This window comes from Crinia signifera, chromosome 3 (genome assembly GCF_055691185.1).
Source record: "Crinia signifera chromosome 3, ASM5569118v1, whole genome shotgun sequence".
Classification (NCBI taxonomy): Eukaryota; Metazoa; Chordata; class Amphibia; order Anura; family Myobatrachidae; genus Crinia; species Crinia signifera.
In genome coordinates this window covers 171,490,711-171,512,913 of record NC_139219.1, presented here as the reverse complement: position 1 = coordinate 171,512,913, position 22,203 = coordinate 171,490,711, and the positions used below count along the sequence as shown (strand labels likewise).

At 40.4% G+C, this 22,203-nt stretch overlaps 1 protein-coding gene across 1 annotated transcript in view; it reads left to right on the top strand.

The window, feature by feature from the left end:
* Positions 1-22,203, top strand: part of CRYBG1 (crystallin beta-gamma domain containing 1) — a 333,416-nt gene that overhangs the window by 302,340 nt on the left and 8,873 nt on the right. The window contains exons 9-18 of the mRNA XM_083176952.1: positions 3,198-3,324; positions 4,975-5,010; positions 6,285-6,439; positions 6,593-6,719; positions 9,228-9,373; positions 13,349-13,475; positions 14,505-14,537; positions 16,359-16,468; positions 17,571-17,700; positions 19,410-19,549. Coding sequence (XP_083033078.1) covers positions 3,198-3,324; positions 4,975-5,010; positions 6,285-6,439; positions 6,593-6,719; positions 9,228-9,373; positions 13,349-13,475; positions 14,505-14,537; positions 16,359-16,468; positions 17,571-17,700; positions 19,410-19,549 — 1,131 coding nt within the window. The remainder of the gene's footprint in view (positions 1-3,197; positions 3,325-4,974; positions 5,011-6,284; positions 6,440-6,592; positions 6,720-9,227; positions 9,374-13,348; positions 13,476-14,504; positions 14,538-16,358; positions 16,469-17,570; positions 17,701-19,409; positions 19,550-22,203) is intronic.

Here is a 22,203-nt window from a genome sequence, read left to right as displayed (position 1 = left end):
GCTGCATATAAGTTGCCAATTTTTGCCTTCTAGAATGTCTGTCCTTACGGAAAACTTAAAATGGAAATTGGTTGTTATTTAGAGCTGGGGTTCCCAAACTGTGTACCGTGATATCCTGGGGTGTCTCGGGACACTAGCAAGGGTGCCCTGTGTTGGCGGTCCAGGGACATTATTTATGCTCTATGTAATGGACAAATCCAGTGCTCGTGGCTGCCAATCATAAAATATGTGTGCAAACAGAAGCAAATCCTGTCCCTTATCACATAATTGAGGCCAAGGATGACATATAAACACAATGTATTAATTAAAAAAATGGGGGAGTCAAGGGGTGCCGTTAAAATATTCTGATACTCTAGGGTGTTGTGATTCAAAAAAGTTTGGGGACCAATGATTTAGGGAATTGATTCTTATTTCACATGACAAACACATCATGTGGCGTACATAAGATATAATTACCGCATTACAAATAATACAATGTTGATATTAAAGTGATAGCAATATATGGTAGATTAGATATTGTATCCTATTATCACTTAAATGTGTTATGGTGACTACCAAAGGAGAAGGGTTAATTTAAACAAAAATCTTATTCCCATGCCTTGTGTTGTATTGGCTTTGCCAGCTTTCACAGATTGTGGTTCGTGGAGACTTGGGCATATGTGTACTCTGTCTCTATACACAGTGGACAGGTTGAAGCAAGCATCACATCCCGACTGACATGGGGCTATTCTCCCTGTGGGGGTCCCCGACCCCCATAGAGGGAGAATAGAACCTGTGGTGAGCACAGCAAGTTGGCAAGGGGCTTTTTTGTGCTCACCCTGGGGTTAAAATGTAAAACTAATTGCTTAGTGCTGGAGTACTTGTTTTTGTTGGAAAGCAAGCGCTCCATAAAGTGTTTCTTTTTTTTTTTCTCTTAAGATTTAAATGGCATGGGTAAGATTTTCCTGTACTCTGAAATTAGACAAAGTATTTCTGCAGTTAGTGAAATGTTTCATAAATAAGGTATTAAACATGTTTGCTGTGTACACACTTGTACAATCTGCATGAGATCCAGATCTGCATACAATTTAGACTATATAGTGCAGATCTGCACTATATAGACAGGGCAGCCAAGACTTTCTGGCTGAGATATGGGAGCGCGCATCTTGACCGCATCTGGATCGCTTGGGATAAAACCCATACAATCTGCATGAGATCCAGATGAGATTTTGACTATATAGTCAAAATCTCATCTGGATCTCATGCAGATTGTACAACAGTAAAAAAAAGTTTTTTTTAAATAACTTGTTATTTCTTTTGTTTGTTTTTGTTCATTTAAAAAAAAATATCCATGATAATGTATTCTGATCCATTATTCTTCCTTCCTCTATTTGTTGTAGATATAATCAGGGCCTACTGTGCACCTGTTCAGTTAGTACCTGCCTAACAGGTGTATTTGTGTATTGAGATGGCTTTTCACAGAGTACTGTATTCTTTTATCTGTAATTGCTGTGTGCTGGTGTAATTGTACACAATTGTAGACCAAAGGCCTGGTTTCTTAATGATGCAACACTCCTTTTCAGCAAATAGACAGTCAAGGTCTGAAGACAGAGCCAGAGTTGCATTTAATAATACTTTTTTTTTTAAATGTTGTTGTCTTTTCTTTTAGAAATACTCTGTGATTGTTGTGAATGAAATATGATACTGTGGAAATTGGTTCAAAATGTGTAATTCATGAGTATTGTTTGCAGAATCCAGCCACAACACTGTGACCCTTATTTTGATTGAGTTGGGCGGCTGCGTATTCGCTCGGACGGCCTATGTATTGTGTTTGCACATGTGCAGAGGCGTTTCAGCACATGTCTGAATACGGCGTGAATTCCGTACAGAAAACGATCGGTCGGAACAATCCGAGCAGGGGGTGGTGAGGGGCATGAAGGGATGTTTGTATTATTATTATATGCGTACGCCCCGCGTTTCATGGGCGTTCCCATGAAAATGCTGGGGGTACGCATGGTAATCCGGCCGTGACGCACGTGTAGGGGTGGACAGCAATGTTCCCTCTAATTTTACGAAGGCTGTGTGCAGCTAAAGATTTTGGCTGTGCAACTTTGGAATGAAATTTACATTTTTGTGTGTCACTTATATATAACTGGAAAATGACGTTCAGCATTTGTGCTAACTTTACTTCAAAATGACATTACACATATAAACATTCAAAATACAGTACACAATATAGTTAATGGGTGAAACACACATTACTTGAGTCCACAACTGCAAAAAGGGACCACTGCTGCTTTGTGCGCTTAGTTGTAATGTCTGTGCGCGCGCTCGTCAAGGTGTGTGCGCGCGCACGTGCGCACAGCTTAGAGGGAACACTGGCGGACAGCTGACATAGCTGGATGCTAGCTGCCCGCCCATATCCGTTCTTTCACACTGAGAAATGTTCGAGTGGTCTGAAGCACTCGGAGCTGTCTGACCGCTTGGTCCATCATTCGATGGTCGGCGACCTTCGGAGGATGGGGGAGGTTTCCACAGATGGGGGAGTTGTTCACATGAAACATCAACTCGTAAGAACACTTGGTGGCCGTCCGAAAATACGCAAGGGCCTGTGTGTAACCCCATACAGCCTCCTTCTGGGCAAGCGGTTCCCACTGAATGGGATCCGCTTGGCTCCTGTGTGTGGCCCCAACCTAAAGTCAGCCAATCATAGCACCTGTGTAATTCATGAATGTCCTTGTTTAAAGTGATAGTATGGTAAGCCTACCTATACTGCTACTGGTGTCTGAATTTATCAATGCTTACCCTAGTAGATCCTAATCCGTACAGGATTCTATTGCAAAGTTTGATATATTTTTCTTCATTTTGTTTCTTGTAACTTGCTTTAATTATTCAATATTATTTTAAGAAATGTTGTGATATGGTGTGTACACACGGTCAGATCCGATTTGCATACAAGTCTGACTATATAGTGCAGATCTGCACTATATAGTCAAGGCAGACAAGACTTTCTGCCTTGCGATACGTGAACACGCATCGGAATCGGATCGGGATCTGAAGGGTTAAAACCCTTGCGATCTGCATCCGATTCCGATCCGATGTTGACGATATCGTCAACATCGGAAGGCAAAAAGTACTGTGTGTACACACCAATAGACACAAGTTATGCATCCAACAATGTTTTGTGACATATCACTTAGAACATGTTCTGTATTCAGATGGTTGATTTATGAAGAATCTGGATTCCAAGGAGTACCATATATCTTGGAGCCCAGAGAGTACCCTGACCTGTCATTTTGGAATACACAGGAAGCATACATAGGATCAATGAGACCTTTGAAAATGGTGAGATCATTGTATCATATCTACTGCTGATAATGAAATGACAGTGAATAACATTCAGTAATGGGGGATAATGCAGTGGTTGTTCTTTGAAAAATATTGTTATGTGCGTAGTGTTCCCCAATTTAGTAAAAAATTATTTTTAACTAAAATGATCACATACTATATTTGTAGGAAAAGGCAGCTAATGTGGGAAAAAGATCTTTTAAATCATTAATTCTTCTCGTGACAATTATGAGCAAAGTTGTGGCTTGTGTATTTAATCTAAGATGTATGTCAGAACTTCTAAACTAAAGAGTTAATAGGTGTGTAAGCAGCTAGCTCTATCTAAACTTTTTTTTTATAAATAAGTATGCCTGATGTTTCCCCATGCTACACTCCTATTCTCTTATTAATGCTGATGTAGGAAATAGACATATGGCTTATGCATATATCATTCTACTGTACCCACGGTCTTCGATATTTTTGTATCTTGACACTGTTAGCTTAACCAATACATTGATGTTAATTACTTGACCCAATTTAATTAAACAATTATGTGTGACTTTATTCTTTTAAATCTGCCCACCTAATGTTCAAATGTGGCTGAAAAGCATATATAAAAGGTGTATGGTGTTAGGTGGCAGAAGGGTACAGTCTTTTAAATTAAAGTTTTCTTACTATTGACACCATCGTTATCATTCCATCCCATTTTTACAATGGCATCTACCTCAAAGTATACCTGACATCTTCCTCCTTGTCATATTAAATTTTCTCAGTATTTCAGTTTGCCATGGTATTTACTGTGTGGGTAAAAATCAGTTTTAGCTCCTGGAGCTATTCAGTTATGCATTTTCCTTAAACGTAAACCCACAGGTAATGCACCTTAATCCATATATTATGCATTAAACTCCCTGAATCCATGGGTTACCCTTAGCTCCTGAGGCTGTGAGGAAATCTCCACGTTAAGTGCATCCCTTAACTTGCAGAGCATCAGTACCAAATTGTAACCAGAGCAATTAGCCACAGGTAAATTTTGCGCTAGTTGAATCTGCCCAAGCAAATCTTTATTTTTCTAAAAGTAGTTACAGACCTTTCTGATTGGACATTCTGTGCAGGTACTAAATCAGTAGATACACAGTAAAACTGTAAAGCTGAGTAGGCACCTTTAGATTTATCTGTCCAATCCACCATATTTGTCCAATCAACTATTTGCTTCCAAATGCTGGAAAATGGAAATAAATGATTGTTCAGATACATTTGTTAAACAGATTTAACAAATTTGTGTGAATGACTATTGTCTGTTTCCCATATAAAATATTACTAGAATTTAGCTCCCACCAGATAGATTCGACAGCTAAATCTTTAGGTGTGTACACAGCTTTAGACTTCCCAGTTATCCACAGCATTTGCAGGTTTCAATGTCAAATTACTGTAGATAAACAGCAAGTGTACATTATCTTAAGAAAAGTAGTTAAACACACGCTGTGCATTGTAATACAATATATTTATTAAAATGACCCTCAAAGTAACTATTCAGTCATTGAACAAAATGAATGTTTTATTTAATATGTGCCAGTCTTCCCTAAATGGTTTATTAAGATTATACACACCTTACACTAATAGAATCATTATTTGATTATTAATTGAACATGTCATGTTCTCTTTCTACAGGGAAGTCGCAAAGTTGAAATACCATATGAGCCAAAGGTAAGATCAGTGAATGAAATGTACAACAGTATAGGTCTCAAAAGTACAAATCTGTTTTAATAATAAATAACTGAGTATGTTGTAAGAATAGGACATTAATATTGCTATATTAAAGGTTTTTCACACACACACTCTTGCATTTAAGAGAATCGTCACTAGCACTGCTAAGTTGAGTTCATGTTTCTTACAGCTGGTCCTTGTTGCAGCCACCACTAGGAAGACAACCTGTGCTGATATAGGACCTTATTCTGGTCCACACAAAACTCGCAGCATTGCGTGTGGACTAAACGCTGTCCACGATCAGAATAACCCCCATAGCCTGTGTTCCAGCTCTTTTGCTGCAAAAATCTTTTAGAGCATGGGTGGCCATACTTGTTCCTGAAGTACCCTTAACAGTTCATTTTTTCGAGATGTCCTAGCTTATGAAACGCTGGGCGTTTCCATGGGCTGTGCCGCCCCACGCCTCCCACTGATAGGTGGGAGCGGAATGGCGAACATGTAGTTCGCCATGCCCGCTTGCACCCTGCACATGCGCAGAAATACGCCTGCGCAGATGCAAATCATTGGTGTCCCGTGCAAAAGGTGAGAATAACCCCCATAGCCTGTGTTCCAGCTCTTTTGCTGCAAAAATCTTTTAGAGCATGGGTGGCCAAACATGTTCCTGGAGTACCCTTAACAGTTAATTTGGTACTTTTGTAGTTTCACGGCAGCAGCTGTCCGCCCACTCCTTCCGGGTCCGCATCCCCTCGCGCTCGCCACACTTTAAAAAATCAACTCCCCGCCGACGTGGATAGTTCATACCCCCACTATCCACGTGGAGTTGAATTTATAAAGTGTGGCGAGCCACCGAGCCCAAAGCGTGGGCAAGCACTGTGGACCCAGAAGGAGCGGGCGGCCAGCTGCCACCGTGAAACTACACCAAGTACGGTTTCTTTTTCCAGATCTCCTAGCTTATGGACAAGTATGTCCATTACTGACCCATTTCAGCCCCGCAGGTGATCTGGAAAGCATGAACTGTCCTTGAAGATTGAGTTTGGCCACCACTGTCCTAGATGATAACATGGTAACATGTCTCGCAACTTTGGGGTTTGGCATGTAATGTTCTTGTGTTTATAGATAAATATTTTTTCTGAAACAAATATATCTTCTATTTACTAAAGTTGTTTTTTTACTGAATAACTGTAATGATATTTTAGTATACTTTTATGTGATATCTTATTAATGATAGCTCTGTTTATGCATATTTTTTTATTCATATTTTTTCCATATACTAGATAGTTATATTTGAAAAACCCATGTTTGAAGGTAGACAAGTGGAACTAGAAAAAGAAATACTGACATTTGCAAATTTAGAAATACTAGAAGGAAATGGAGAGGAGCCAGGACTTCCTTTTACGACTGTTGGGTCTATGAGAGTTCTCAGTGGGTTGTGAGTATAATTTTCCTTAAAGCAATGTTTTCTTTGCAGTCTTGCCCTCTTTTCTAAATCTATTGATTTAAGACATAAGTGATAAACCTTGCAATAAAATGGTACTCTGCTTTAAATATTGGTTATTTTAAATGATTGACATTTGTTTATTAGGTGGGTTGGTTATGAGAAACCTGAATTTGAAGGTCACCAGTATTTGCTGGAGGAAGGTGATTATGAGGAGTGGAATACCTGGGGCGGTTACAACGGATTGCTGCAGTCATTACGTCCTATTTTATCTGTAAGTGTTCTTTTACTGGTCCCAATATACACAGTACATAATCTCCCCTAAGAGGCTTTGCTATTCTGCTTTCTGCAATATCTGTCTTTCGTATGTATATACTGCTGGGTTATTATGTAGGATCTCTGGCATACTAGCCCAAATGTTAATACCTGAAGAAGACCGCAGACTGGTGGGTAAATTGTATGGAAACCGTAGCCCTTGCCATTACTTTCTTCTGGTGGTAAATTACTCAGTGACCGTTTTACTAGTGTTTTAAAATCCAAATTTAATAATGAAGCCACTGAATTTACTGTTCATCTGGTTTACGACGTTGTTATGGTGGCCATTTCATGGGGGGTTTTGACCAAATCCAGCATATTTATCTAGCCAATCAGAGTAAGAATCACAAGACACATAATAAGGGCACTTAATATGTATTAAATAAGGAGGCCGATAACATTGAAAAGTCTCTATGGGCGAGAGAGAGAGTGGGTTCAGGTGCACTATGAAATCACTACTCACATATTTAACTTTTTAAATTTAAGGGGTAGTTAGCATATATTTGTCCAAAGATATGAACCTGCCAACCAACGTTGAGGTCATCTCTATCAAGCAGGCCCCTAACACTATGGAGTTCACGGGGCATCACATAAATGAATATAGCAGTGAAGTGTTACAGATTATTGGGTGTTATAGAGTGTAAGGTGCCTGAAAGAAACTACTCCGTACTAAAGGTGTCACAAAACTAAAAAATTTGAAAAAATACATACCTACAAAGAAAGTAGTACTGTGTATAATGTTAATATATGTGTTTAAACAGTGATGCCCTGAAGTGGCCCAGCTAGACAAGCTCAGGGGGGCCCGCATCCAAACATTCGCCCACAAGACAACTGACACTATATAGGTATAAAAAGAGTTATTAAGGATTATGCCTGATTCAATAATGTGCAGTCACTGCTAAGTCCCTGTCTAGAAACAATGAATTAATATTGTTCTTAATATAATTCATAAATAACAAATAGATCTTAATAAAATTAAGCTATAATGTTCCTACTAATATATTAATATAATAGAATTTCCAAAATACGAGAATTATCTGTGTTAATATAAATTTGCATGAGCATATCAGGCTTGGATAAGATGACTTTATTAATTACATTTTAACTGACATACAGTACAGGTATGTTTCATGTTTTGTTAATCCTAGTATTTTTATAGTCTAATACTCCTTTTCCACTGGCAACACAGGTAAATTCAAGCAAATATGCAGATCTCAGCCCAGTGTGTATAGAAGGGTGATGAGTGCTGATGTGCGCTCCCGCATCATTACCGATGTATTACCACCAGATGAGTGATGGGGTGGACGGCTTTTCATAGTGTCCTGCTATGGAAAGTCATCCACCCCCAGGAAAATCTCTTAAACCATAGTCTCCAAAATATACTTATTCTTTGGGACTAAAAACCTACTGGGAAAATAACATGTAACTGGCACTAAATATGTGCAAGAAAATGAGACCTTGTTTCATGCACAAATAAAATATATGTGTGTGTGCATTTCATGTAATTGATGTGCTTATACAACATAAATGGCAGTTACCTTAAAATATCTCAGTGGTACTCAAACTGTGGGTCCTGACCCCAAAGTGGGTCTGGACCTACTCAGCATGGGGTTGCGATTCCATGTTACTGACCATAATGCTGATGACTTTTCTAATCTCAGTCAGTGATTCAAGGAATCTGAAAAATCTGTTGAATTGTCTGTTTTGTTAGACTCCTCACATATTTATGTGCTGCCATGTATGTGCTGCCTACACATGTGACTTGATGACCTTCTGCAGTAACTTGCTGGGGTCCCATAATTTTTTTATTGTCTAATGGGGTCCCAGAGCAAAATAGTTTGAGGACCCCTGAGGTATCTCATCCAAATATAAAAATATGGAATCATCTTCGAGAAGCAGCAGACTTTCAGGGGTATCACATTATATCCTATAATTCCAGATGTTTGGACGATTGTTTTTTTATTGGGCTGTACAATTAGTTTACCTGAAATAAACGCACATTCCGTAAAATCTCTTGGATAGCACCCCGTGTGTTTGAATTCTCCTGTTTTTTTAAAGCACCAATCATTTGCACAGCAAAACCAAGCTGGGCTTGGCGTGTAAATGCTAACCACTTTAAAAAAAATTGGTATGCTATTACACGTGGATGTTAACTTGTTACAGAAAGCATTTGTTCACAGGTACATTTATGGGCAGAAAGTGGATGTGCTTATACAGATGGAGCCGGCTTTAACTTTGCAGGGCCCGCCACGTCTGGATACCGCCAGGGGTGCGCGTGCACAAGTCGCTCGCGTGCCCTGTGGCAACAGAGCCTGCCGGGGCTCCCCGCCGCCTCCCCCACCATCCCCGCCGGTCCCCCTCACCGCCCAATCCTTAATCTTAATCCCCTGGTTAGAGCAATTGTACTTATTATTGTTTAGCGTTCTTGCCTTGTAATTGAAATGATGTTTTCACTTTTACCTCGCAGGACTTTTCAACACCACACATGACCATGTACAGTGAAAAGGAACTTGACGAAAAGGCACCAAACATCAATGTCCTAGGTATCATATCAAACATGGAAGAAACTGGCTTTGGTGTGAAGACGCAATCCATTAATGTAATAAGCGGAGTGTAAGTATCCCTTTTCTTTAAAGATGCTCACCCAGCCCATACACTCATTCCATATTTGTCACTGGAGTATTTAGAAGATAACCTGATATAACTTCAGGGTAAATAAGGGAGTATATATTTATTTCACGTGGTAAATAAAATGTCAGTTGTCAGGATAATGCAAGAAAGTCATTGGACTAATGTTTTTGATACATTTGAGCTCATTTTGATGATTTGACCCACTTTGCATGAGTTTCTTAAATAGGACAGCACAACAGCACAAACTAAAATGTCCTAAGATTCCTAAATCAATGAACAATTTATCTGCTGGCTGGTTATATATTTACAAAAACTTGTGATCAAACCAGAGATCTGGCATTTAGACTGGAATATTGTTATTCTAAAGAGACCCTTGACCAGTCCTCCACTTTGCCATCTGGGGTGATTAACAAGGCTAAATCTCATGCGATTAAATAATATATAGGATATGGGCCCACACAGTTTAGAACAGAAGTTGGCATACTTCTCACAAAACTGTGCAGGTGCCCATACACAGCACGATATGCGCTAGTGTATTTTGTACTAGATCGCATCACATCTAGTTCAAATGGCAAGTGATATGCTACAACAGCGTGCAATTTGAAGTAGATGCAATGCGATCTAGTACAAAAAGTACTGCCTGCAAATAATGTTTTGGCTTGGGATATGAAGTACACAGGAGTGCGCATCTCAAGCCAAAATAAACACGGTGCGTTGCGTTTTTGTACACAGGCCCATTGTACTGGAACATACTATGTCAAATTGCATATAATGGAATTGACCCCAATGAGTTAAGTTTCAGACCATTAAATTGTCAGAACATGCTGCCTTGGCTGTATTTTAGACATTATGTAGCCTCTTTGAATCCTTATCATGAATGGCCCTTGACATAGCAGATGTGTCCACAGACCTCTATCCTCTGTGTGCTGCAAGTTGCATTGCATTGCATTGTATGTGTGTTTGTGCCATGTGACCAGAGGCGTAGCTAGGGTGGAGCCGGCAGAGCACCAGCTCCGGGTGCCGACATGTCACCTGGCGCTGGAGCTCTGCCGACTGCTCCCCCGCTCCCCTCTGTGCCGTTGATCCCCATTGTGCCTGTGTAGGGGGGCGGAACAAGGAGCCCACATTAGCTGTGGAGAGATGTGCCTTGTCCATGGAGAGGAAGAGGAAGCCCGGGGTCGGGGGTCAGCGCGACGAGGAGAAGGAGAGTTAAGCTGCATGGCGAGGGGCAGGAGGAGGAAGAGCAGTAGCGTGGCCAGCAGCACGTGGTAGCAGAGAGAGGACAGAGCAGAGATTGACAGCTCCAGTCCCCGGCACCCGACAGCAGCGCCCGATACCCAGCAGCTGCATCACCACACCAGTACATGGCACCTGGCTGCCTGGCACCTACCTGGCCACAGCAACTGACCCCCCACAGCAGCACCCCACATCAGGCAGGGACCAGTGATTGCCCCCAGAATCCAGTGGCACAGAATAGTAAGGTCTGGAACCAGACCACCCCAGACACCAGCCCAGGGCACGTGAGTTGGCCAGTGTGGCCCTATCTCCAAGGGTACCCAGAGGAACACAGGCAGGACTAATCCTTAACCCCATCTGTGCCTTTTACTAGCAGAGGGGGGATTTTCACCCTCATTTTTTATCGCACTATTTATTGAGCAGCTTTATTCTATTTTTTAGCGCAGTGTTAACCCCGTGCACGTCTGTGGGGACAGTTAAAACCCGGCGAGCACTCTCACTGCGCATGTGCCGGTTTGGGACGCCGGAGGCAGGGATGCAGCACCATGACGATGGGGGGGGGGGGGGCGCGAAACATGCCCTTGCTCCGGGCACCGTGGAACCAAGCTACACCACTGCGTGTGACTCGGTAGTGCTGAATGTCTTTTCATGTGACCTGATCTGATCGCAGTAAAAATTTGTTCTCAAAATGGGCAAAAAGAGAGAGTTAGATTTGGGGGAGTTGTATTGTTTCTGTGCAGGGTAAATACTGGCTGCCTTATTTTTACACTGCAATTTAGATTTAAATTTCAACATACCCCACCCAAATCTAACTCTCTCTGCACATGTTACATCTGCCCCACCTGCAGTGCACATGGTTTTGCCCATTTTGAGAACAAATTTATACTGCGATCAGATCTGAATAAGGGCCTTTATCCATTAAAATAGGTCTTCGTAAAGCAATATGAATAGGCCTCACAAGCAGATTCTGCTGATTAAAATAAGTTGCATGCCTATATTCATTGTGCAACCCCACCTGTATCTGCATATGAATTGGAACATTAGAGTTTTCTAGGAAAAACCTGTAGTGTAGCCGGACTGCCCCCCGAGAGACTATTCGCACTGCTGGCTCGTCCTCAGTGACAGGGAACTATACAATAGCATCACAGTGAAGTATCCCTATCCTGGTCACTAAGCAGAGGCTTGCTTTCTCTTGTCACACTCTCGTATGGTGATGCCTATAGTGGTCTGGAACCAACAACCCCCCACCCTGCCTATCCTAACCGACTATTTAGCATATTGCATAACTTTGTTATGGTATTGCTTTAACAAATACTGCAATGTAAATGCTATTTCTAAAAATTCTGAGTAAAACAATAAAACTTTGTTAAAACATAACTAATCAAATAGTCCTCAAGAACTTACGGAGACCAAAAATATTTACGGTATATTGAAGATCAAGTGCTACAAACAAAGATGATAATATGAATGTACATATATATTTTATATATGAAAGGGAGTCTGCTTCCATCATGCTTAATGTCAATCATATATTAGCTCAGTGAGTGTGATCCAGTATACAATGGCTAAACCAGTGCTTGCAGGCAGGGAAGACCTGAGACAGGGTTCCCCAAGGCACTCCCAGTGTTAGAGTTTATGTTATCATGTTTTAACATGAACTCAAATGTAATTGATCGCTAATGTTTTATTAAATGTTGGAACATGCTGTAGTATTACAAAATAGTTTCTCACTTGACAAGGAGAAAACCATAAAAAAACATCCTGTATACACACAAAAGACAGGTTATTAGTAGTCATACTGTTACACTACCAAAATAATCCAGTTTTGTATGTATAATGTTCAACTGGCACTCTGCAGAAATACACTTGGATATGGTTACTAAGGTGTAATATGCTCTGGTCATTCTTGTATTAAATCTATTTCCAGCATCTGCTTCTAATTTATTTTGGTAGCCAGAAAGTGTTTATAGCTAATTATAACATTAACCTGCCTATATGCAGAAGAATTTTGCAGCAGGTAGTCATTTGCATAATCCCACATGACTAAGCCTCATTTGAACTGTACAGTAAATGCTGAGGATGGTTTATCAGACCACCAGCTTCTGACTTCCACCACTATAAATATATATTGCAGATTCCTGTGGATCCATTTTATTATCATGTGCAGTTTTTTATCGTTTGTTCATTTCTTGTATAACCTTGGTAATAAAATCATTTGTAGATCTTTATACTGGATTTTATTTAGCGTATTGATTAAAAATTAGAAGTACAGTAAGGCTGGTTTAATAAAAGATGCAGATTCTATATAAAGTATACTATAATAATATAAAACCTCACATTTTCTAACTCTGCATTCTGTGTGTGTACTTGTGTCTATTGCTGATGGATGCCATGGACATTGTGTCTTAAGGTGCCCATACACGTTACAATTATTGTATACAATATCGCATCTCATTGCATTTCGGTTTTGCGATGAGATGAGATCTAGTACAAAAAGTATGTGCAGCACATACTTTTTGTACTAGATCTCATCTTATCGCGAAACCGAAATGCAATGAGATGCGATATTGTATACAATAATTGTAACGTGTATGGGCACCTTTACATTTCTCCTGCATCCTCTGCATTTAATGCAATTTTGAAATAGATTATTTTAGTCCTAGTCCACTGTTGTTAGCAGTATGATATAACTGAGTTTTATTCATGTTGTTGCACAAATAGGTGGGTAGCTTATGAATGCCCTGACTTTACCGGGGAGCAATACATACTGGAAAAGGGAATGTACTCTCTCTTTAGCGACTGGGGAGCCAAGAATAGCAAGATCTCCTCAGTCCAGCCAGTAATTCTGGTAAGTCCATCTTATAAAGTTATGAAATGCATAATAATAATAGTTGTACACATTTTAGAACTCTCTCAACTCCAGACGTTTCATCGTAATTTATCTGCTAATACCACAGTCCCCTTTCTATAATGAAGACGATGGGGTCCCCATTGTTGGCATTGGAGCCTGTACTTAGAGGGTGTAAGCAGTACAATCACATACAGCGGTAAAATAAGCTTACCACTTTTTGCTAAATACCGAACGTGTGTCACAGTCCCAGGGCTAAAGGTGTTATGGCCCATTCTAAAAATAGCCCTATAATTAAACTACTGTACTTTGTACGAGTATAAATAAGTTTGCCCTTTTCACTATGCACCTCCTAAAGAGCTTACCCCTGCAATCAAGATGCAATTTTAGTTATGTCCCATTGTGCATGGGGAAGACTATCCGGTGCACTGGTTTCTGCCATGTGCTTAGAAAATGACTGCTTATGAATGTATTTGGTTGTGGACCCTGGACCTAATTCATGTTTGTACACACCTGTTCATGTGAATGATTATCTGTAGACCGCGAATGTGCAGCAATTACATTTCGCATGTGTCAAGGTGTATTAGTGATCAAAAGGAAAATTTAATTATAGAATGATTGACAGGAATGGACCATTTAGAGGTGTTCATGGCACAGCCGTGTCATGGCAGTTTCGGGATGTGCATCTGCCGTCAGCTGCCAACATATTCATATAGAAACATGGTACCAATGTGGTCATTCTGGGCTACTCCTTCTATATAGCCTGTGTATGTGTAGGCCGTTTACGCTGGCCCCGGTGGGCGTCTGTCATCTTTTCTGGGCAGCAGCTTCACCTGCTAAAATTAGCAGTACCGCAATCTAAAAAATTGCAATTGCGAATGCAGTTGTGTACAAACATATATTAGGCCCTATGAGTATATAAAGTAATCCCCATGAGTATATTAAGTAAAACCCAAGCCTTTTATAATGTCTTCAGGGATTATTTCATTTTCTATGTTAAACTAAGACAGTTTTCTTCATATCTACTAGGAAAGCATTGAAACTCCTGGAGGAAATTATAAGGTACAGTATGCATCACATTGTAAAGTCTTCAATACCTGAGTTTTTTGGTTATTTTATATATATATAACCGGTCCGGCACAGCCTCCTAAGTGATTTTCTGCATGGGTGCCTTGATAGTAGCATGGATAGAATTCAACAGATGAGGCGGCCCTCCATTCACCAAAAATATATATATATATATATTATGCTAGGCCTGCTCTTGCTGGGTATTTTTTAGTCAATATTTTTACAAAGAGGGTGGGCCTCCTTGGATTTTTTGTTTTAGAGACACATTTTCAGTTTGCGCCAAAATGCATACATATCCAGCCAAAGTTTTAAGAATGGCTTCACATAATTGAAAATTAGAAGTGTATGCCTCCCCCTAGCACACTTTACACCTTATTCTGGTCCATGCGCACCATTGTGAATTTGTAACGGTGTGCGATGATGTTTTCATACTGCGCTTGTCCCAGGTGCAAACGACCATGGCGAACAGAGTCTTCGCCAGGCGATCGCACTCACCAGTATGGGTGTGGGGCAGCAGCGGGTAATCGCGCCCATGGGAACGCCCAGCGTTCATATTTGTTATGAACAGTCAAAACACTATTCTTGTATATGTGACAATTCATTGTATATTTATACTGTGCCTCATAACGTAAGTAGGAAATCAGTTTAAAAGTTGGAAACTATCTTGCAATGCAAGGGCTACAAATGCATTTTCTTTGGTACTTATATGTTAGTTGGGCGCCCACTAAGCTATTTGCATAGTTTTCTGCGTCCCCTCACGGGGCGCGCTACACACGCCACGCTTCGGGCTCGGTGGCTCACTGCGTTCGCCACACTATATAAAATCAACTCCATGCCGACATGGATAGTGGGGGTATGAGCGTACTAAGTATAGTGGGCGCCCAACTAATATATAAGTACCATTTCTTTTTATTATTATTATTACATTTTGCTTAATGGAGAGAAAATATTGGCCTCAGACATTATGTACAGATGTAACCTCATACATCTATCCTCAATACACCAAGTAGCATGAGATGCTTAGTGCAAGTGCATTCTGCAGCTCTTCTAACATTTAGAAACTGGCATGGAAAAAAGCTGTGGTTGCTGCATAGTAGCACTGTGTATAGATTCTTAGACTGTCACACACACATATACAAGTGTTTCATATCTGATTAATCTGTGCAATCTCCTGGTGCGTCCTAGTCATCCTATGTAGCAGCAGCAACATTGTCGACAAAAAAGTTGCCCGGAGTTCATGGATTTTCACAGAATCTAGGGTGTTGAAAGGAATCCTGTATAAGAACATATCTGTCCTGGGCAACTTTATTTTGCCACTGTAAATTAGAGTTCAGCTAGGACGTGCTGCATCGCAATGCCAAAATTCCTACATTGAAACACCACGCCCCAACTCTAATAAATGAGGCCCCTTGTGTGCATATAGAGCAATACGTCTTTAACCACATCCCTACGCTAGTATATGCTTAACTACACCTTTAATATGTCTACAGTCTTTAAGCTGGATGATTCCACCTAAACATATGCACATTTTTTCAATTATATCCTGGTCTAATTGAGACTCAGAATGTTTACTGTCCTTAAAAATGTGCAGCATTTATTTACCCTACTGATATATTACTATAGTAAATAGGGTTCAGTCATGTTCAATTTCTCTGGGTTTAGTGTACGTTCAGAACATAACATGCTTGTTCCATATTGGAGTTAGAACCACATTGGAAACTGTTGCAAATTCCAAATGTATTATTTGCTTGAAAGTTTTTTCTACAGCAGTGTCAGTTACTATTTTTTTGTAAATGTCTCGGTCTCTCTTTTTAGGTTGAATTGTTCTCAGAACCAGATTTTCAAGGCCAATGCCAAATTGTTGCAGATAGCAATAACTTAGAGGAGGATTTTAAAGTAATGTCATGCAAGGTTACTTCAGGCAGGTAAGTTCTAAACACTAGATCTAATGGTTAATAACAGCCAATTATCTCCTTTGGAATATTTGGTAAATACGAGCTGTGCTGAAGCATATTCGTGATCGCAGGGGTCCGCATTTTTTTTATTGCTGTGATGGTATGTATTTTTGTTAACATTTTCACAGCTCTATTCACATTTTATGGTGAAATAATTGTTGCAGAATCTTTACGAAACATTTTAGTGCTTCATCAGCAAGGAAGCGTAAAGGCCCAAACACAGTTGGCAATTTTGAGCTGAAAGCAGCTCACTTTTTCCACTTTTGCTTTTCAGCTTAAAACCACCCATATGCGCATTCCCACATCATCGCTGGCCGCGGCCGTCCATCGGGCTGTTTTACCAGCCAAGTGGACGGTTTCCATAGTGCCATAGCGTCCTGCTATGGAAGGCTGTCCATCCCTGTGAAAATCGCTAGGCCGTGTGAAAATCGCTCAGTGTGTATGCACTGAGAGTTTTTCCAGGCAGCAATTTACATGCTGTGTATGGACCTTAAGGATTTCAATCAAAGTCCTGTCATGCAGACATTCTTTGTAAGGCCATTCTATTGCTGTAACAAAACTATCCCAATACACCCCCAATTGTCTCTGTTTTTTTCTCTGATATATGGAAAAGCTGATCAATTGGCTCAGAAAATGATATGATTTGTTGTTTTGTATATTTCTATGCTGCGTTTTGTAATATTCATATTAGTATACAAGCTATCTTAAGGCTTGTGAGGTGTATTAGTGTACACAATCAGGTGTTAATGTGAAGTCCTTCTATCTCTCTAAGTTATATTGTTAAATATTCAGTTTAAAAAAAAAAAAGATTTATGTCAGCTCTCATATACCAGCATGTAAAATAGTAGTATCCATAGGGATAATTCAATTAGATGCAGTCATTTATTGGTAGTTACAGGCTTTAATACCCAGTGCTATTCAATTAGAGCCATAGTTATTTCATTGTTTTTCTTGCAAAGGCTTAAATCTGTCACAAGTATGTTTGTTGTATTTACCAGTTTGACATAATTTGTAGATGAAATGTTCCATTACTTATTTCCTAATGGAGACTGCCTCTATTTATCTCTCCTAGGTGGGCTGCATATGACAAGGTAGATTTCTCAGGAAACCTGTGGGTATTAGAAGAAGGAATCTTTCCTAATTTATGTGCAATGGGTTGTCCAAATGATGTCGTTCTGAAATCTTTGAAGATTATAAACTATGTAAGTACTCTTAGGTACTTGTGTATTTTGGCGGCGCCCGTCGCGGGCATCGTGTGCCTTAACTTTAAGGCACACGACGCGACGCGATGGACGCGATTTCTCCATCGGCTTCAATGTTAAAATATTTTTAACATTGAACCCGATGGAGAAATCGGGTCCATCGCGTCGTGTGCCTTAAAGTTAAGGCACACGACGCGACCAACGCGATTTCTCCATAGGCTTCAATGTTAAAATATTTTTAACATTGAAATACTGTCGGTCGCGTCGGACTTGTGCCATTATAATGGCACAAGATCAAATGTAGTTGATAAAGTCCATCTAACATAGAAAACAATGGGAAATGGGCCAATATGGCCCATTTCTCATTGTATATGGCCCCGTCATGTCCAAATATAAATGCCCCCCATTGTCAGCGGCACCCCAGTATTGACGCCAACCCGAAGCGTGGCGAGCGGTACGCGTCCTACGACCTTTTCATACCCCTACTATCCACGTCGGCGTGGAGTTGAGAATAGAATAGTGTGGCGAGCGCAGCGAGCCACCGAGCCCGAAGCGTGGCGAGCGCACGCGGATAACTTCACAGGTATCCGCGTCCCCACGCGGGCTTCACAGGTGTCCGCGACCCCTCGCGGGGCTCGCTGCGCTCGCCACGCTTCGGGCTCGGTGGCTCGCTGCGCTCGCCACACTATTCTATTCTCAACTCCACGCCGACGTGGATAGTAGGGGTATGAAAAGGTCGGAGGACGCGCACCGCCGCCCCTCGCGGGCTCGCTGCGCTCGCCACGCTTCGGGTTGGCGTCAATACTGGGGTGCCGCTCACAATGGGGGGGCAGTTATATTTGGACATGACGGGGACATATACAATGAGAAATGGGCCATATTGGCCCATTTCCCATTTTATTCCATGTAAAATGGACTTTATCAAGTCCATCTTATCTTGTGCCATTATAATGGCACAAGACCGACGCGACCGACACGATTTCAATGTTTAAATATTTTAACATTGAAGCCTATGGAGAAATCGCGTCCATCGCGTCGGTCGCGTCGTGTGCCATGTTAATGCACACGACGCGACGCGATGGACCCGATTTTTCACACACGATGGACGCAATCCTCATCGTGGGCGCCGCCAAAATACACAAGTACCTACTCTTATCTTATTTATGGATATATCAGTATTGTCGAATTCAAGCACAATTCTCAAAAAGTTGTTTCACAACCATGGTGATTATATGTTTTAATAAATAGTCAAATATGTATATTTTTTTCTGGGCTTTTCGAGGCCTTATATTGTCATTAGTTAAATAGAAATGTAGATTCTGGTTGTACTTTGTATCTGTTAAATAAGCTCCAGTATTATATGCTGGTAACAGTAAGAGTTTGCCTGTAGGTTTTCCTTCTCTGTTCTAGAATTACTTGCCATGGTTACTATAAAGGGAAGTTTTGGTGTTTTGTTAATGCCATAGTAACACACATTTTGTAGAACACGGCAGTTTTTATGACTAATTCAGCAGGCGGTATAGTGAGTAAAATATTTTCTTGGCTAGAAAGACAAACGATGATTTTAGCAGGAACGAGACATAAAGACTCTATTATAGAGACCTTATTAAGAGCATTTGTATATTCCTCCGTTATATAAGATATTCCATGCATTGTAGAATGTTTAATATCCATATGGGAATAGTTAGAAAGAGTTTGTCATCTTTCAGGAATTTTCTGAACCAAATTTAGTACTTTATGGAAAAGAGAACCACAGAGGAAGAAGAGTCACACTTGGCAGTGAAACAACGGATCTGCAGGCAATGGGCTACTCTACAGATATACAATCTCTGGAGGTCCTTGGGGGGATGTGAGTAACATAACTTTATATTTAGCATGCTGGGAGCTTCTGCTGGTGCTGTGTTACCAAAGCTTTATGTTTTTCCTTTCACGATTTACTATGAGTCATGGCTGCAGGCACAGTTTGCAGTTTTACTGTGAATGATCTGAGATCACTGGAGCTATAATACAGATGAATGATTACACACATCTTCAATTGTTTCTGCATTTAGTTTTCAGTATAGAACAATGATTTTGTAATCCATTAAAAAAAAAATATAGCATCCAAAACAAATACAGCTGAGCTGTAATAAAGAGATTGAGGGCCAATATCCCAAATAATAGTAATGGACAGTAATATTTATGCGTGTTACTGCAAACAGGACTGATGAGAGGACTCCATTATATAGAACTGATGAAAGGACTCCATTACATACAGTGCAGCGATTGCTGCACATTAACAAAGAATAGATTTATTAAGCTCAGTGAAGAGATAAAGTTCTGGATTTTATCACCGGCCAATCAGCTCCTAACTGTGAAGTTACAGGCCTGGTTTGAAAAATGACAGGTAGGAGCTGATTGGCCGGTGAAAAAAACAGACACTTTATCACTTCACCAAGCTTAATAAATCTACCCCAGAGTCACTGCTCTGGTGGTCAGTTCACAGCACATAGGCCAGGGGATGCGTGATGTAGATTTGTATAAACACACACTTATAGCACGCAGCTGTGTCATCATACCCTTACTGGGCATTGTCTATAGGAGAGTGTCCTGTTAATTGTGTCCCTATAGTGTTAAAGTGCTTGAAATGTGTGCAGTTCTCCAACTTTCCCATATTTCTGGACTCTTGTTTCCTAAATGTATATGCTGTGCCAAGAGTAGGCATCGTGTGGCACTCCAGGCTCCATATAGCAGCATGTCTTGCCATAGTATTACTGCTAGGGCATGCTAAAACCATAGCAGAGCATGCTGCAAAGTGTAGTTCCACAGCATATTACTTACCCATGTGCTGTGTGAAAATGTTCTAGATAAACTATGCAAACATGCATATATTCAACTGTAGGGTCTTCTGTCTGTAATAGATCACCTTCTGAAGTTCTTTGCAATTTTCTTCCATGTATTAATAGCTCTTTCATTGTCCAACAGAGTCTTACAAAAAGGTTTAGATTCCTGCACTGGAAACTAAAGGCCCATACACACTGGGCGATTTTGAGCTGAAAGCCTCAACGCTGTCCATACAAACTGGGCATAATCACCCAATGTGTATGGCCCTTAATTTTAAAGAAGGATGTCTGTTAGATCTACACTATGGTCCTTATTCAGATCTGATTGCAGCACAAATTTGTTCTCAAAATGGGCAAAACCATGTGCACTGCAGGTGGGGAAGATGTAACATGTGCAGAGAGAGTTAAATTTGGATGGGGTGTGTTGAAACTGAAATCTAAATTGCAGTGTAAAAATAATGCAGCCAGTATGTACCCTGCACAGAAACAAAATTACTCACACAAATCTAACTCTCTCTATACATGTTACATCTGCCCCACCTGCAGTGCACATAGTTTTGCCCATTTTGAGAACAAATGTGTACTACGATCAGATCTGAATAAGGGCCTAGATCAGTAATCGAGAATGCTAGTGTCCTAGATTAACTGATGACATGTGCTCCCAATAATTGATTTAATTAATTAAGAAGTAATGATAGGAGAAAGCACCAACAAAGTAAAAGGGTAACATACACCGTGTATTTGAAATAGAAAAGGTTTGTGTACCTGTAGATAGGTGAGCAAAATGAAAAGAGTGGGGTTAAATATACAATACATACAGTAGTTAAGTGTGAAATCTAGAACAGTAATATGCATCCTTCAGTTGTCCAATACACTGAAGGATGTCATAATGAGATTATCAAATGTTGAAAACAGGAGACAGTTGCAGATCCAAAGACCATTTAAAGTACAAGGATAATTAAAAAGAAACCGAACAGGAAGAAAAAGTACTGCAGTAGGCAACGTGTGCATCCATTGTGAATGACTAATGAGAGCTGAGCTGTATCTGCAAGTTTGAAGGATTGACCGTGTCTGTTGCTGTTATATGCTATCCAGTGCAAATAAAGTGACTGTGTGATAAAGTGCGCGTACAAAGCTTTAAAGCGGCTAATTCCAATCTACAGGTGTTATTCTTAAACCACCTGAAATATAGAACAAATTTGCAGTAGGTAGATTGATATACAGCGTGAAAAAGGTTCTTCAAAAGAGTAGTTATATAGTCACCATATGTTCAATTATCCAATTAGAAATATTATCTAGGTTGGAGCGATTAAAGATGACAAGGTCCTCCAAATATGAAATAAAAGAAAGTGCAGATCGTGCATGACACTTTAAAACAACAAATTTTAATTCAGATGTGCACTTACAATTTCAAGAAGTTTAAAAGCATTAAACAAAGCCTGGGGCACAGCAGGATACAGGTGTCCACTGGATTATGGCAGTCCAGCTCCGGAACTGGTGGGGCCGTCCAAAAGTACCAAATAGTCCTGGAGTCCAACCGGGTAAGAAGTTAAGGGTGACAAGGCATGCCAAATGTGTTTCGGATCTAAATGATCCTTCTTCAGTAGCGTGCCTTGCCTTGTCACCATCCTGTTTAAATACCGCTGGCGTCCGTGAAGGATAATCTGACTTCCGTTTTCTG